The sequence below is a fragment of the Opisthorchis viverrini genome (assembly GCF_000715545.1).
Source record: "Opisthorchis viverrini unplaced genomic scaffold opera_v5_153, whole genome shotgun sequence".
Lineage (NCBI taxonomy): Eukaryota > Metazoa > Platyhelminthes > Trematoda > Opisthorchiida > Opisthorchiidae > Opisthorchis > Opisthorchis viverrini.
The window spans coordinates 519,276-535,189 of record NW_008751810.1 but is presented as its reverse complement, the minus strand read 5'-3'; the positions used below and the strand labels follow the sequence as shown (position 1 = coordinate 535,189).

General features: G+C 41.7%; 1 protein-coding gene across 1 annotated transcript in view; it reads right to left on the bottom strand.

Moving 5' to 3' along the window:
• Window positions 1-9,765: 9,765 nt before the first annotated feature.
• Window positions 9,766-15,914, bottom strand: part of T265_06981 (hypothetical protein) — a gene marked incomplete at both ends in the record, with an annotated part of 16,946 nt that continues 10,797 nt past the window's right edge. The window contains 5 exons of the mRNA XM_009172398.1: window positions 9,766-9,862; window positions 11,042-11,065; window positions 11,173-11,292; window positions 11,483-11,528; window positions 14,202-14,341. Coding sequence (XP_009170662.1) covers window positions 9,806-9,862; window positions 11,042-11,065; window positions 11,173-11,292; window positions 11,483-11,528; window positions 14,202-14,341 — 387 coding nt within the window. The remainder of the gene's footprint in view (window positions 9,863-11,041; window positions 11,066-11,172; window positions 11,293-11,482; window positions 11,529-14,201; window positions 14,342-15,914) is intronic.

Genomic DNA, 15,914 nt, shown 5'->3' with positions numbered 1-15,914 from the left:
CAAGTTTGACAGGTTCCAATAGATCAAGAGGATCGAGCTGGCCAGTTTAGAAAGAATGGTGCAAATGACGGTGAGTTTTGAGAGGTTCAATGAAAGAGGGTTAGAAGAGCTATTCTCAACCTTTAGAACTGTCTACCAAAGCCATGTGACTCGATTAAGTGAACACTAGACGCCGTCGAGATCTATAAATATTATCTGTACTAAAAAAACAATACAAGCGACTAGCGACAATGATGCAATCCGCAGATCTCTGAAACACCAGATAATCAAGAATGACAGAGGACGCTGGCGGAGTGCAGAGGCCCAGGAGATGTTGAAGGCTTTCACTGCAGACAATATTTGATTCGGCTGATTCGGTCAACCACACAGAAAAACATAAATGTAGGTGAAACAATCTTAGAAATAGAACTTACAAACTCGTCGTCTTGGGCGACGATACCATAAGGACCATTTCATCTGGTCTTTTTTAACATAACACTTGGCAAAACCTAGCTGGCCCGAATGAAATATCGACACCCACCCGCTTTTAGTAACAGGAAGCCAGCGTGAAATATTACTCCTCAAAGGTAATAAGAATATAGACCCGGATGGTCCGAACCCCGCATTCTTAAAAGAAGGTGGTGAGATTTTCGGGAAAGTTTGGTAACAACTGGGTAGATTTATTTCTGGCCAACGTTTCGCTTTTGACATGGAAACTTCGTCAGGCCAAATGACTAGGTTAGGAGGTTGGTCAGAATTCAAGACAGAAACAGAACCAATCAGCTAAGTCAAGTGAAATCTCTGTTAGGCGGTGGCCGAGGGATTTGTGTGTTAGGGTGGGTCACCATGTTAAGTTAGTGGGGGAACCCACATGGTTTTGGATCCAGCTTAGGGTCTAGTGCTTCTCGTTCACGTGATGACCCCTCTTGAGCGTCATTTGCACTTTTCATCTGAATGTGTGGATGAGCTTGTGCTATGATAGTCGTGTAAGAGAGGTTATGTGAACTTTGGTCGGACTGGAATATCCACCGCTTGATTCTGCTGATGATTCTACGTGCATTGACAACCACACAGTAACGTGTCAACTCGGTTTATCCAAGACCGCTCTAAATACGCTTACCAGTTCCACACCCTCGATCCTATTCACGCTGTGATGCTTTGTACTTTCCATCGCCTCGGCTGTCAGCCGCTGTGGCGTGAACCGCAGTCCCCGTCTTAAAACTTCCATATTATCCAGATCTATTCCGTGTCCTGTGTCTAACGCATGTACCACCATCGTTGAGTCTTTGATCAGCGCTTGGTATCATTCCTAATTTCTTGGTGGTTTGCTTATCCTCTTTTAAGGCGCACCCATTCTGGTGTGTAATTCCCTGGCACTTTGTCCCGTGTAAACCTTAGTGCAATCGTTGCAGTTAATTTTATACATACGGTCCCTAGTCCCTTCAACCGGGAGGGTATCTTTCAGTGTTGAGGTTCTAGTGAGCGGTCTGTGGAAGATATGGGACGAAGACTGAATGCCAGCAGAATGGAGTGCCTTGACTGTCATCCTAGTCTTCAAGGAGGTCGCAACGACGTTATGCAAAAACCATCAGGGCATAAGGCTGGTAGCCGCGGCATCCAAGATGTCTTCTATTGCTTTTCTGCTCAGATTGATCTATTATCGGGAGAGACAATTTCGTGAATCTCACTATGTTTCGCTCTGGTTGAAAATGAACCGACCACATCCTCGCCACGAGACACGTTCCGGAACAGCGCCACTCTTTCAAAAGTCTCATGTTGTTCATTTTTCTGGATCTGAACGCTGCTTTTGACCCCGTCGATCATCAGGAACTTTGGCGGTGTCTGTCGACTTAGCGTGTTCTTTCCCTTTTGGGGGCACTGTATGCGAAATCCTGCGAACGGTTGTGAGTACATGAGTTCACCACGTCCAGTTGTGTAAGACAAGATTGTCCTCTTTTGACTTCCCTCCTCTGTTCTGCTACCAATGTGCTGCTTCCGAGACGGTTACTCATAGACATGGGTATGCAGACGACATTGGGCTTCTTGGTTCATATCCGGCAAACATGGAAGTCTTTTTTCAATAACCTAAATAATTCTGCTGCACAGCTTGACATACGTTTCATAACTCCAGAGGGTAAAGTGCCGCTACATGACTGGGTGAAATAAAACTAAAACCTCAAGCCTTCTGTCGAGCCAATCGACGCAGTAGATTAATGCATTTACCGAGGCTGTTCAGCCAGTAGCGTTCGTCCATCAGATCTATTATGCTCAATGCGTAAGTGCCCAGTTCCCAAACTGACTGGGTATATCTTTGTCTCCAATGCTTGGCTGTGCCCCACACGCTCTTTCATATTCCGGTGATCGAAATTGTATTGGCTGAAACCAACGTTCCCTTCGTACATGGTTTATAGATGATTAGTCGAAACCATAAAACTGAAGCATTTGTTGAATCGCAAGAAGAGGTGCAGCGTTACGTGTGCATTCGTTGAGGCTGACAGCTTATGTAAGTCTTCCTGAGCTACATTTTATGCATTTAATAATCTAATTGATCATTTTATAGTAGAAGTGTCAAATAATTTCTCTTACTTGCGGATTCTGTACTTCCGTAAGAAGCAACGTACAATTCACGGCGTGTGACGAAAGGTACGCTCTTTTTTAGATGCATCATTGATCATCATTTTACATCGTTTCAGTTTCCTTGCTTGCGGAAGCTAATGGGATTGGATCTAATGAAACAAATAACGTTTTTTTACTTCCAGAGAAAGCCGTAGACACAGAATAGCTCCACAGAACTTCAAGTATTTTAGAAGTTTCCTCATATGTAATCTTAGTTTTCACTTCGCGCCCAAGGCAGTTTTCGTGATAACCTGATGAAATATTTTTGGCTTATGTTCCAGACCTTTCCGATGGGTGATCCGATGGAGTGCATGCGCTCCGCTTTGGTTACGGTAGAACTATCAGCCGCTCTTCATTGTTAGGTAAATATTTTGCAAATTTGGGGTTTTCATCATTTACACAATGCGTAATTATTTTTATATGTAGACATCATCGTTGATCCTGCAGCATTTTACTGGAGGACGACATTTTTGTGACTTGGTACAGCAGCGGTGCACCGATAAGACATTTCATGTTCGCGGATCGACAGTAGAGCTCAACTGTTTGCAGGAGTAAATTCAGACAACAGGTAGCCTGTTTGCCATGTATAATTCTTCCTTTCGAGAAATACACTCATTTGCAAATCAATTTGGTTTCCACGAGAAATTCAACTGGATCTCTCGTTTATGATATTCTGCAGCTGGGTGTGCTGCACACGGGCCGACTCATGGCTTGCAAACAAGCCAATTGCCAAGCTCGGCGAACAGATCAACAGCCACCTGATCAACAACCAATAAACTCACCCGAGCTACCAATATTTCAACAAATTACCATTCTCACATCGGCCTGTACTGTCTGTGTGACCGAACAGCTAAGCAGCCCTTTATCACCAAGCGAATACATGTAGTGGTGATCCCTGTGTCACTCCGTCTCTCTGCTTCTTCCCACCGTTTTCAGGTGACAGGCTCATATAAAATATTAATGACATATTTCAAGTCGATAACTTCGAAAGTGTAGCAGAATGACCACCCTGCATACTAAACTATACTGGGTATTTTCACCTCGAATCCTGATTTGTCTTCATCCATTAACTCATCGACAGTCGCATTTGGTCCACTCATACAAGGGTGGCACAATGTCGGAGTGCCTGCCAGTCTAACTCAAGCAGAGAGTTCGCTCAAAAAGTCAGCTGATTCATATTCAATACTGGTCATATCGTTCATCTTTATGCTTTAAACTCTCCCTTGTTTTGTTCCCCAACTCTCGGGTCTTGCACTACTACTCATCCTGACACCAAGGTGGGGCCCGTTTTATCACTTCTTCTCACAACAGATTTCATTTGACCAATTTGTTTGTCACATTTTGTTTGTTTTTTTCTTTTCGGGAATGATGTGGACGTTAATTTCCCAATTCAAAAAGAGGATTTCTATTTGTTTGTACATTTTGTTTGTTTTTTTCTTTTCGGGAATGATGTGGACGTTAATTTCCCAATTCAAAAAGAGGATTTCTATTGTCTTCCTGAAGTGGATTCTGCATCCAGTCCGCGCTCAGGTATCATGCGAGTCTGCAACACATTCAGTGGAATCAAGCGGTGACCAACACGTAGCTCCACCAATTAGAACAAGCGTAAAACACTTGATCCGTAAAAACCTTCCACGATTCGTTATGCATCTTTTGGCTTTCCAGCCTGTGCCAAAGTCGCACTGTAAAGACTCATCTCTTGACCCGAGTACCCCAAATATTCACCACATTTATTCGTTTCCCGAAAGCTCCGAAGTCCCTGAAAATCTGGAGGAATTCGCTTCAACCGCCGCCTCTTTCTCACATTAAAGAAAGTGGAAGTCAGTCTTTTTATTTGGTCTGCATTCTCGAGGACCGATCTATTCACCTCCATGGTTGCATCGAGAATGATAATTTTTTACGCGTGGGAGAAAACTAAAGAAACTTGCAGCCTAGGCCAGTTTACAACATGCAAGCTTAAACCTTGTAAATGCACTTATGAGCAACTGAATATTGCTAAGCAGTCAGATATTGATTTTTACTCCTTAAGGCATTTTTGTCCTTTAAAACGCTCCTCATGGTTCCAAATAAGCAGGCCCCCTAAAATAAATGAGACCAGGGGATTTTGACGAAATATTTGCTGAAGACAGTCCAGAATATAAACTCTATCCTACCTTTTTACCGCTCGTCGCGTTTTCAAAACCGGCTGAAATAATTAATTTCTCACTGAAGAAGTATGACCTTATAAGCTTTCCGTCCAACTAAATAGTGACACTAAAATATCACTGAAATTTATTGTGGATAGGCTAGCCTTACACTACAGCTTCAACTATGAGAATAGCGCTATTTCTAGAAAATCGGTTTCATTTGTGGCAGTGCCTACGTGTGTGCTGATGGCCGAATAAAAGAGTCTCAATCGGCTGGCGCACAGTCAGGTCAGTCACAAAACTTGAGTTTGCTATTTTATGCTTGTCTTGACAAGCGCCTACTCTTCACCAAGACTTGGAACGAATTCATTCCAACTTTCTAAATTCAGGGTCTTGCCTGGTCTGTACATGCGTCTTTTAGCACATCCTTGTTTATGCGCATCAAATACAGGAAAAAATGACTCCAGAACAACCAAGTTAACTTTACAAAAAAAGTGTGCAAGAAGTTTCAGAGGTCCGTAAACGTACACAATTAAAGCTTGCTTTATTCGGTCTTCCAAACCTTATCAATTGCGGGTCATCTGACCGTTTTGAATTAATTCCACTAGCGATGGAAGAACTATGGGAGCAAAATAGAAGATTGAACGAATAATATTTTTGTGCGGGAAATATTAATTAATTTTTCTCGCGCACTTGGTGTTCCAAATAACCTGGAGTACCCTAATTTCAGAGGGATTTGGTAACAAATAATCCGCGGACTTATTGCTGAACAACGTTTCGGTTCCAATACAACTGCTTCGTCTAATCAAGTTATCAGTTTGGTCGGGTTTTAAGGTAGGCAGAGAAGCCGATCAATTTAATAACTTACTTGGCCTGACGACACTTTTGTGCCAAAGTTGGAAAGTTGCCCAGCATTACATCCACTGGTTAGTTACCGAACCTCTCTGGAACGATGACTACTCAGTCAGTTCCAAACATCGCTCCCTTTCTTTTACGTTAAACATAATTTATTCCCAATCGTTTAAAGACAATGTTGGTCACAATAAAGCCTGTAGTGAGCAACTTTATCAAACTTTCTATGTGTACTGTTCATCAGATGCAGTAAACGGGACATTGTTGCCCAGTCTAGGTTTGGAAATCACTTATCATTCAGGTCATCAAAACATGTAATTAAACAGGTATATATTTTCGCCAGGAAATAAATTTGGATTGAGTCACCACCTACTGAGTATAGTTTAGCCAAACGTTCGTGAATTGATTTGATGGAACCCATGTAACCATGCACAGGAGGTTTAAATTGATAGTTGACGAGCTGGAGGTGTTTGGGCTGGAACTTCCTTAGAAGTCATGAAACGAAAGGCTCAGCGAATCGACAGAAACATTCCATGGCAAAAATTCCGGCAAACCCTTGATGCTTCTCCAGGTGATACTTGCATTTTGCAGTGTCGTATAAGTGGATTTACTGTTGCAACGAGTGTTGAATCTGAGGCATTCTTTTACCGTTCCACTGATATTAATTTTCAGGCAAATAAAAGTGTCAGCAAGCTAAAAAGTTACCCCTCTGTAGATTCGTCCCTGTTTCGACTAAATATTATATGCTTTGGCAGTCAGCTCAAACCGCTTGAAAAAATTATCAGTGTGGATTGAGTTAAACAAGTGATATGTAAATACTAATTCAGTAAAGCGTGAAATTCCTCTACTCTGTTTTCAGTAAGTATGTTGAGGCTTATAGAAATGTATTGTGTTGTCCGATGTTCACCCGTATGCCTTGTAACAAAGAGTGGATAAATTGTTCTGGGTTGCTCCTTTTCATTTTGACATTCGCACACATGACCTTCAATTTGCTGTTAACCCCGTGAATCCATCATTTACAGCAACTCAGTAGGCGACAACCATTGCCATTTTATGAATATTCCTCATTATTCCACTGCTGTTCAAATAATTCTCAAGCGTTTTTGCCCCTTCCGGCAACTACTTGGTTCGTCTCAATGGTCGTAATGGTGCCCAATAATGCGTTCAGAATTAATTCCTTGCCAGTGTGTAGGCGCCATGCTGACGCCGACCAAATGTCACCATGCTGGATGAGAAGACCGTCGCAACGACGTAGGCTAATACAATGGAGGAAAAACGTTTGTGCTGTTGGCTGATTTGCAGTAAAGTGAAGTCTAACGAATCTAAATGCATCGAGTGATTCAATTTCAGCATGCAAATTTGTAACACTATAACAATTAAATGATGAAACACTCCGATGTGAGAAAAATCGTCTAGATTACCCATCAGTGTACACGCCTCATAAAAGTTCGTGAGCTGCGATCCCATTAAGCAAGATATCGGGGTTAATCGGAAAAAGGGGCTTTTAGCGGATCACATAGCTTCAGTTACAGGAAATCTTGGCGCGCACAACTTAGTAAATGTAGCAGGTGCGTGATATTAGGGGAAGGTTGACTAGTTCACCACTCTTGTCAATTGGTCTGATAAGCTTTCGTCACTCTACGAGAGGATATCATCAGTGCGCCTTTGGACTACTATTTCCCATAACTTTACCCATGTTCGTGTGGCCTTCAAACAGTGGTTGCCAACTTTAAGGTGATTGGCTGATCCAGACCCATAATGTATGTGATTTGATGGGCCCGCTAAAAATGTGCAATGCGTTTCGCCTTGATTCACTTGCATTTCACTGTTTTGTTTAGTGTGCTGGTTTCAGTAGTGCGGTTTCGTTTTTATCCAGTTGATCAGCTTGCCTCTCAATCCTCCTGTCGTTCGACTGGTCAAACAATTACTCTTTGTAGTTTGCCCTTCTAAGTCTGTTGCGTTGTGGTCTCATATTTGTTCCATATCTGTTCCATAAAATATCCTCTAATCCACACTGATTCCATTGGTTTTGTGATCAAAGTTCTTACTTTTGATCCATGTTGTGTACATTCTGATTGTCCTGATTTCACTTACTTTGCATTCTTTTAGTACCCTCCGTCCCCTTATTCCCAAGTTGTGTGGCTTTAGAGCATTGTCTCAAGGGACTGACACTTTGTTTACTTCTCAATGTGTTGACTGACAAATTTCTCGGTTGAGCCCCCCCCCCCGACTCTAAAAATCCATGCTGCTCTGTCATTACTACTTGGAATGAATGAACCGCCCAGCCGTAAATTTTTTTCGGCGCATAACTGCCGTACCAACCGAAGGGAGCATGACGACTGAGAACCTGCCACGTTGCCCAGACATAGACATGAGCAGATTAAATGCTAGGTTGGGACCTTCTGCCTAGTACGTTAGCTTGATAGCAGCTAGGTCATCTTGAGCCTTGGGTCATTAGATGACCTTCTAGCTGGAAGCATCCACTTCTTGAACATAATGTACGGAAATGAGTAGGAGCTAGTTAAGTTCCGTAAAGTCAGTTTGGTGTTAAAGCAAGCTGACGGACCCTATTCTTCTTGTTTGTCACACCCAGTGTTCGTCACAACTGTTGCACTGAGTTTTATATTTAAACTTCGGTTTTCTCCATGGTCTCTAGTTTTTCTTTTGGCTGTGAGACTGCTTTGAAAAGCGCGTTTGTAGGCACGCATTTCATCTCTATATTATGTCGAAATGACATTCTTTTAGTCGTTTCAGAAATCCCAATGTATGTGACCGCAACCTTTTTTTGACCTTCATGATTTTTTGAACTGATAGTTTTGCTTCTTTGGACTGCTAATTCAGAGGCAGTGGGATGCAAATAAGCCGGCCTAGTGGATTGGTCTCTGTTTATTGGCAAAACAACTGTAAAGACGTCTTGTTGGAACGTTTTGTTGGAACAGCAGTGAACTGGTTGGACCAGAGACAGTGGAGGAATGTAAGCCCAACTGAACGCGTTTTGAGGTTATTCATGTCAGTTGGTTGCCAAGGTACCGTGTTGACTGCGTTGTAGAGCGGCAAATAGGTAGATTGTACAGTTTTAGATTATGGTCAAGTGCAAGAACAAATGATCAGCTCCTGTCCAGAGCCTAGGAGTTAATTTTAGCATTCAGAAAACTATCCAACAGTTTAGTAAACAAAGCACCCATAAAGCGTTATCTGGCAGGCCCCTCTACATTCGAGTCTGTACCTACTCGAGAAATAAGCTGGTATGTATGATAGTCTTCTGTGCGTTTATGTGCGAGGCTGGGTAACAATTAAGTCACAGATTTTATCATTAAATTATAGTCCATACAACGATTTTCAGGAAGAAGGAACATATATTCATTGACAAAAATGGTTATTCTGACACCGGCTGGTCAGAGTGGGCGTTATTTTATTTTGAATGACGCTAATATAGGATATGCAGTCGTATTACAAATTGCCCTCCTTGAACAACACATATGGGTTTCACTGACAGGTTTTTATATTTGCCGAAGTTTGTAGCACACGTATATGTCCATTTTCTCTTTCGTTTTCGCTAACTGCTGTTTCTATCATTCATTTTGTTTAAGCCAGTGTTTTATCCACATGTTGTACCAAGTTGACAGCTCTTGCGTCTCTCTTAGGCTTTTGTTCTGGATACAGTTTTGGTTGGAGGCATCTTTCGGTTTCTGGTTTTGCCAAAACGGTGAATAACTGCAACACAAAAGAAGCATCCAGGCTCTAAAAGCCAGTTAACCAGATGTTAAACAAATGGATTTTCCAGCACACTATTTTTCTTTCCTCATTTCTACTTCTGTTCAGACACTGGTTTCTTAGCCTAATACCAGTAATTCATTTGCATTTTAAAATCACTTTACAAGCGGAGCTTTTTGGTGGCTATTCAAGTGTATGCTATGACGTTAATTCATCCTAATCCCTTCTTGAATGATGAATAAGCGTGATGCAGAATTAAGTGAATTAAGTATCCACACACAACATCACTTTGGTTGTAGAAACTCAGTTGTATTTATTTCTGCAGAGCAGCCAACAATATTACTTAGGAATCCGGAAGTAGCAATTTAACCACATTGTATTCTTTATTAGGGCCTACGCACAACACTTTGTTTTCCCCGTTCTTTTTGCCTTTCGACGCGATTGTGAATAACTAACTGTCCGAACAATATGAGAGAAGTGTATACGTGTATTTGGCTGCACATCAGTTATCATCACAACTACGGGTCACCTCCTTCGTCCAAGTCCTCTTCCGATTCTTCATCATAATCGTCCTCCTGTTGGTAGAAGAAAAACAGGGAAGAACCGTAAAGTCACCATGAAGTGAAATCATTTGATTTTCTATGAAAGACATTATTTTCAGATGCAAGGCTTATCTTTGGTTGATCGCGTGCGAGCAGAACAAAAGACATTTGAATTTTCTCACTGACTAGCGGGACTTGTGGCGAACGATTTGTTGTATTCGATGGGAACATGACGTTGTCAAGGTGGTCACAGTAATAGCATTATCAAGCCTGGCTTATTGCATACCACCCAATTGTTTTTTGACAAAGAAACGAGCTTGACTGGGGTGAAATCGGGGTAAACCTTATTCACGGCAGTGAAAATACCTTCGCTCAAGTGGTTAGAGCTCACATTTACTGACTGGAAGGTCCATTGTTCGAACCTGACCTTTGCCTCTCGACTTCCCCTGTCTAGGCTTGGGCAACCTGGCAGTATCCCAGCGTTCGTGTTTCCTTCGTGTAGCATGGCAGCTAGACACCGGAAGGGTGCTACAGATAAACGATTTATTTTTTTCAGGCCAGAAAACTTTAAATAAAGTACGGCAACTACGTAGAAAGTTGTCTTTTTTGACGAAAACCGTATGTGGCACGACCGATTGTGATAATATGGGCACAGTTATCAGCCCAATGCGAGCAATGGTGTTAGCTGGGGAATTTAGTCCCGAGGTAAGTTATTTTTATAATTTTTACTACCAGGAACTTCTTTTGAAAGCGACCCTTTGATACAATCATGATTTTTTTCGAACCACCTATCTTTTTATGTCACACTTGTTTCTGTTTCAGCTTGCAGGTTACACTTTATCCTGGATCTGACACAGTACCTTTCGAAGAACCTAAACACAAAACACCTGAAAGCACTATAGATCCAAAGAAAATTCAAGGCTAAGGAGAACGTGGCAGTGGTTTTTGGGTTGACGTTACTAGACTAGACAGCCAAACAACACAGGAGAGCCTGAGCGAACTACGCACCTAAGCTCTGGTTCAAAGCGACGAAATTTGAGTATCTCCATACTGTAAATAGCAAGCCTGACTGATCTACTCGGCCGGTAAATCCTCCGGGCGACGTCGGACCTGCAACATTTCCAGTTCAAAACTTTCCTAATTGAGAAGAATAGGGCAAGTCGGGTTTCCGAACCGCTGAATACAACAATTTCGAAAAGTAGTCAAACTCACCGCGAAGTCGTCAGGATCGTCAACCTACAATGGAAAAAACCTTGGTTACTAGCTGGTTATAAACAGTAAATGTGACATCTTTGCGGTTCGAGTGCCGCCAAAATAAGCGCATATCATGATTAAGCGCTCACTTCATTTTCAAGATCCAATGATTCTCCGGTAAAGTATGAGACTGCGCGAGGTATCACACGTTCTTTCAAATACTGACCCCAATCAAAATCCTCCAGTACTTTTTGTTCCGTTGTTGAATTCTGAATAAAAGCAAATTTTCATCAATCACAAGAATGAAAGAAAATGAACATAGGAATCCAAAGTTTGCTACTGGGCAAAGACCGCCAGAATGATCCAAGTAAGCGTCCGATAGGATAATAACAGCTAACTTTAAGATTAACAGGCGAATAGAGTAAAACTGCCTTAATACACTTACACTTCTTCACTTACCGTGCGTTTTGGGCTGTTCGCTGAGGGTGGGAGTGAAAAGTACTTTCTACAATGAGCCACGACGCGCAGGCATCGCAAACGAAAACAGATGTGTTTATTGTCAAAAAGGAGGAATAAAACTAGGTTACAGTGACTGACGCCTAATAAATGTTAGTATGATAGTATGGCTAATAAAAGCCGTGTATTCGGATTTTAATAAATCTAGCCTATCGTCAGTTACAGGTTAACTGCAGAACGAAACATGCATGACCTAAGGGAGTTTCACTTCACTAACAAGGAATTCAGTTCATTGTTTTATATGGAAAAGCTGCGTAAGGAGGCCAAAGCACAGGTATAAGCAAAGCGTTTGTAGAAGATTATGTAATTTATTATAGACTAATGCAGTACCGACAAACGCTACCTCTCATTACTGACTTACTATTTTGCTGAATGTAAGTGAACAACAACTGTAATATACAACATCGTCTCAGAAGATTTAGCCAAGTGGCATCATATAATCTTTCGAACCTTGTTTGGGTCGGTCACTGTAAGCTATTCTTTCACGTAGGATTAAAGTATTCTAGCGTGTCATATCTGTCTAGAGCTGGAACAGCTTAAGTGATGTAGCTGTAAATTAAACCTCACTATTTTTGCTTCACTCTAAAGGTAACACCACTGGAGGCATGCGCTGTTTTCTTGTCACAGCCGTAATAATATTTACAGGTGCTTATTCGGGAGAAGTATAAATTTTAAGAGGGAAGGAATTGTTAAAAGTCTAACGCAACCCAAATTTTAGACAATTTCTGGAGAGGTATGGAACGAGTACACACCAGTGCTTCCTGTGTCTGGTCTCAATTAGAAACATTCTGCGTAAGAGAACCACTGACGGCATTCTGACTTGCAGTTATGTATCACTTGAAATGGGTGTACAGATTTACTCGTTTTAAACACAACAGATGCAGAAAGTTTCGGGCTGATAGTGCCTATAATTGATACCATTCTTACAAACATATCAAGTGGGTGTATTTAAGTTTGTTGCAAAAGTCGTCGGCTCCAATCTGATCAACATTCATCCATATGTAAAATAGCATCAATCATTTTTCAGTCTATCGCTTATAGGGATATCTAGTGACTCGAGCTCACCTGGCTTCGGTGGGTCGAAAAATTGGAAGAATGAATCATTTGTTGTGGTTCGAGTCACGGTGTGCTTTTCTCCGCTCAGCCGACTTCGCTGGGTTTTTGAGTGAGTTGTTTGTGTCAAGTCCTTTTCGGGATACCAGTTTATTTTACACCTAAGTAGGGAGAGAATAAAATGAAATCATTCTATTCTCTGAGGCGTTCTGGAAGCTGACTCGATAACCAAACGACACGCCCTCTGGCAGAGGTGCTTTCAACAGGAATCACAAAGGATCTGTTTGGAAACTAACACGTGAAAGAGCTCACTAGTTTTGGTGTGCTACAGTTCAGCAGTGGCTTTGAGGTGACTCAGTAAGGTTGCTTTGAGTACAAAAGGTTCTAGAAACTGATGAATTTGTTGTGATAGAATGTTCGATTCCATACACCTAGGCACTCTTGAGACTTTGAAAACGGCCAAAATAAACGATGCAGCAGCATGAGAAAATTTCAATCTCTGCTCAAAGAATATCGATCACTATGTTAAAAATATCAAGACCGGGTTTCTACATTGCTGTCCATCCTGTAATAAATGAGTCTATCCACCAGCAAGAAGTTAATGTCCTGCAATCTGTGATAGCTTACGTAATGAACGATAGCATTTGCGTGGATGCACAGGACTTGGACCGTAGTTGGTAGCCATAATCAAATGCAACCCACGCGGCCACTAATTAGATCAGGCTGTTGAGAAAACTACCACTATTAAGTAAGCTTAAATAGCTTGGAAATGTTTCTTCCAGATAACCATTTATCTACTCGGACAACCGTCCGATGAACGGCCAGGCCTGGAAATAACCAGACTGAGAACTGAAACTTTGATTGAATTTTAAATGATGACTTTACAAGAGCCCACTTAAGAAGCTTCCATTACCAAATTTGCAAGAAATTGCAACTCACCGAGACTGTATTTTTTGCTTATTGTTTTCTCTAGGATCAGAATCAGTGAATAAACTGGTGATTCATATGATTACTGAAGTTTTCCATGTACTCCGAAAAACGGTTTCAACTATCTTTTATGATATTTTCTGCATTTGAAGCCCACTGACTAAAGTTTACACGGGAACAATTAGTGTGTTAGTGTGATTGTTTTTCATTCAAGTCTTTTCATTCACATTCGAATAGTGATTTGCCCATAGGATTCTTAAGCAGTAATGTGGGAGCTAAATGTGACCACATATGACCACCTGTTTAAAGTCCAAATTAGGGGCTGCGCAGATGTTGAAACATCCGCGGCTGACTGTGATACAGTTAAGCAATTATTTCAGTTATTGTGGAAAGCTAATGCAGGAGGTTCTTTGCAAGCAACACACATCATAAACAGGGGAGATTCAACCGCGCTCCAGGTGAGTCACCCGTCAAAACCAAATTGGTGCGCAAGTGGGTGTATTTTGCCACTCAAATGCATACACCTAAAATATGCAGGCGGCCGAACTAAACGGAAAGACGATCTTAAAGTGTTGCTGTGAAGCGACAGACACCTGGAACAATATCTACAAAGGAAGCGTTAAAAGATGAAGAAACGGTCGTTTATAGAACCGGAATCATTTTCAACGCTATTCTGACCCACCCTTCAGAAGCGACCACCTCCGGACCGTCATATGTTAACGGATCTTCCTCCTTCAACTCGTAGCTTACGAAATAGCGTTTTGTCAGAACCGTGTCGGAGAAATACTCATTTGGTTCGAACTCAAACTCCAGTTGGAAGCCCTGTTAGCACAAAAATAGCGAATACCATGTCAAATGTCAGTTTTGTCTGTCTACGCAGACTTCTAGAGTGCATTGTAATGTAACTGTAGGCTAAATGACCGTTTGTTCATCCAAACAGGCAAACCTTTGCTAGTGTATTTTTGTACACGGCAAATTTCAGTTTGATTACACAACTTGTGCAAAATGCCACCAAGGAAATTGTTTTCTGGAGTATGTTTTTCAGTTTGGCGAGCGGATGATTAATTCAGGCAGTTTAATGGTCACTGACAGTAAGGAAGTTTTGCCTGGTCATTCGTAAATTCTCGCGGAGAACTTGATGCTTACCAAGTCGTCGTAAGGAATTTATAAACCACCATTTTGTGTGGTAAACGAATATGTACTTGTTACGGTTCTGTCACGCAGCGAGCAAACAATATGATAATGCGGATTGTGCCAGGAGTTCGCTAGCACATAAAAACAGCGTTTTCTGGGGGATATTGATATCCCCAACAGTACTAGAATGTGGTATGCGACGCACTTGACTTTCGTCGCTGGGGGTCAGCATTTTTACAGAATTCCCGGTTGAGATACGCACTGGCCCTGAAATAATGTCTAATATGGGTACTAAACAGCTGATAATAAATATACTAAAGACAACAAATAGATGAGGTCATCTCGAGACACGATTGAAACGAAATGCTATTTGGCATGCTTGGTGTCCACAGAAAAAACGAAAAGGAATGGTTGATTGATTCCTGTGGAAGGAATCAAGCATAGCTTTCACTCTATTTTAACCATTTAATAATTATTTTCTGCAGAACCCATGTCCCAAAATTTCAAAAAGAGCTACATAACTCGACTCTCCCTCAAGCCATCTGGCGTACCCACAGTGCAGTCCTGCACACCACCTCGTTCCACTTGTGTTTCAATTGTGTTGCAACTTGATAGTCTGCTTGACTCTCTGTATAACATTCATCCAAAAGGACACTCTTGTATTTGTGTGCTTCATGCGCAGAGAATCTCTTAGCACGTACAAATAGGAAATCCTGTCTTTTGCTTTGGATACTCGCCATCTGGTTATTCGCAGCACAAGGTAATCTTCACCTCGTAATACTGCACGGTTTACGCTAAAGCCCTTGTTTTCTGGGCATCCTTCCCGGAAATTGTGCCAAGAGGACGTCCATCAAAACTTGGCATATTTCGTTGACTTTGGTATCTCTGTCACTCAGTGATGATATGGTTTTGCATGCTACCTTCGTATCGACCCGAATGAATTGGTACATGGTCCCTGCTCATCATCAAGATCTGCTCACGATCGACAAAGGTGCAGTAATGACCTCGAGTCACCACTGGTTTAGTCCGCTTGCACACCAAACGTCCGGTGTAGTCCAAAGGCGTTTCCTGATCATTTATTTGAAGAAATTTATTTATTGTTGGTCATAAAGCTGGATAAGACATTCCTAGAGATGCAAAAGCGCTCAAAGTAGTGGTCATTCTCCAGAAAGTTAATGTACATGACATATCAGCCGTAAATTCATCAGGCTGAAAATGAGCGCAATGACGAATTTCTAGGAATGTCTTATCCAGCTTTATG